This window comes from Opisthorchis viverrini (assembly GCF_000715545.1).
Source record: "Opisthorchis viverrini unplaced genomic scaffold opera_v5_3940, whole genome shotgun sequence".
Classification (NCBI taxonomy): domain Eukaryota; kingdom Metazoa; phylum Platyhelminthes; class Trematoda; order Opisthorchiida; family Opisthorchiidae; genus Opisthorchis; species Opisthorchis viverrini.
This window is the reverse complement of record NW_008756522.1, coordinates 1-1,008: the sequence shown is the minus strand read 5'-3', so window position 1 is coordinate 1,008 and position 1,008 is coordinate 1. Positions and strand designations below refer to the sequence as shown.

Below are 1,008 nucleotides of genomic sequence, written 5' to 3'. Positions count from 1 at the left end.
TCGATTCACGGAACTTCCGGTTAGCGACTTTACGTCCTAACCACTGAGCTCCCTCGAATTGATCAGTAATGGTAATTTGAGGAGTTCTGGAAATTTCAGTAGAGATCTTCATTCGAATGATGTAACTCTTGGTTCATTATACTATTCAGCCAAGTCTAAGGGGCGTAACAATTGGATTCCATCGCTTCTTGCATGTAATATATGATATTGCTATTTTTATCATCACGTTTGTTACTATTATTCTACTCCAGTTAAACCAACACTACAAATGGAGCGGAAGCCGTCCAGGACAACTGACTAACCTACTTGAACTCTGCCCCACTAACCGGCCGTTCGATTTCACCGCCAATTCCATGCGGTCTAGCCAAGAAAGCCTACCATTTCAATCCCGATTCCAGCCAGATCTGTCTGAGCTTCGGAAAGAATATGAGTACGAACTGGAACGCTTGACTAGAGAACATGAACTACAATTATTCCGAGTAAGTTATTTGGAAACTGAAGCCGGAATACCTCAGCTTAAAGATCACGTGTCGATCAGTCAGGTATTTGTTTATCCTGCATCACTGAGCTTAAATACCGTCAAATGTGGACTGAGAATAGTCGTTGAATTGGTCCAGAAAATGAATACTTTTGGGTATATCTATCACACGATCCAGGGGCCTTCAAAAAAGACTGAGGAACTCGATAGACATGTGCATTCTCAGCGGACAAATGAGTAACTCTGTTTGGATTCTGTTTTACAAGGCATTTTGCTTAATTTAAAGGGATTCGCGGCATGAATTGTTCCGTGTGGCTCAGCTACAGTTTCCGTGTGTGCGCGTAATAGGCATATGATCGCTTTTTACCCTAATTTGCATTTTGCTTGGCAGTTGAATTCGGTACCCTTTGTGAGACTATCATTAACATTTGTCTTATGAAACTTGAGACAGATTCGATCCAACAACCATCAACATGAGATTCAGGCACAGTTAATCAACAACACTTTCATGGACTCGTATGCTTTGTTTG

General features: G+C 41.5%; 1 protein-coding gene across 1 annotated transcript; it reads left to right on the top strand.

Annotated features, from left to right (window-relative positions):
• Window positions 1-251: 251 nt before the first annotated feature.
• Window positions 252-479, top strand: T265_16062 (hypothetical protein; the record flags this gene model as incomplete). The annotated part of the gene is made up of 1 exon (XM_009179560.1): window positions 252-479. A coding segment is annotated over one exon (228 nt), but the record flags the coding sequence as incomplete, so codon positions are not given.
• Window positions 480-1,008: the final 529 nt, after the last annotated feature.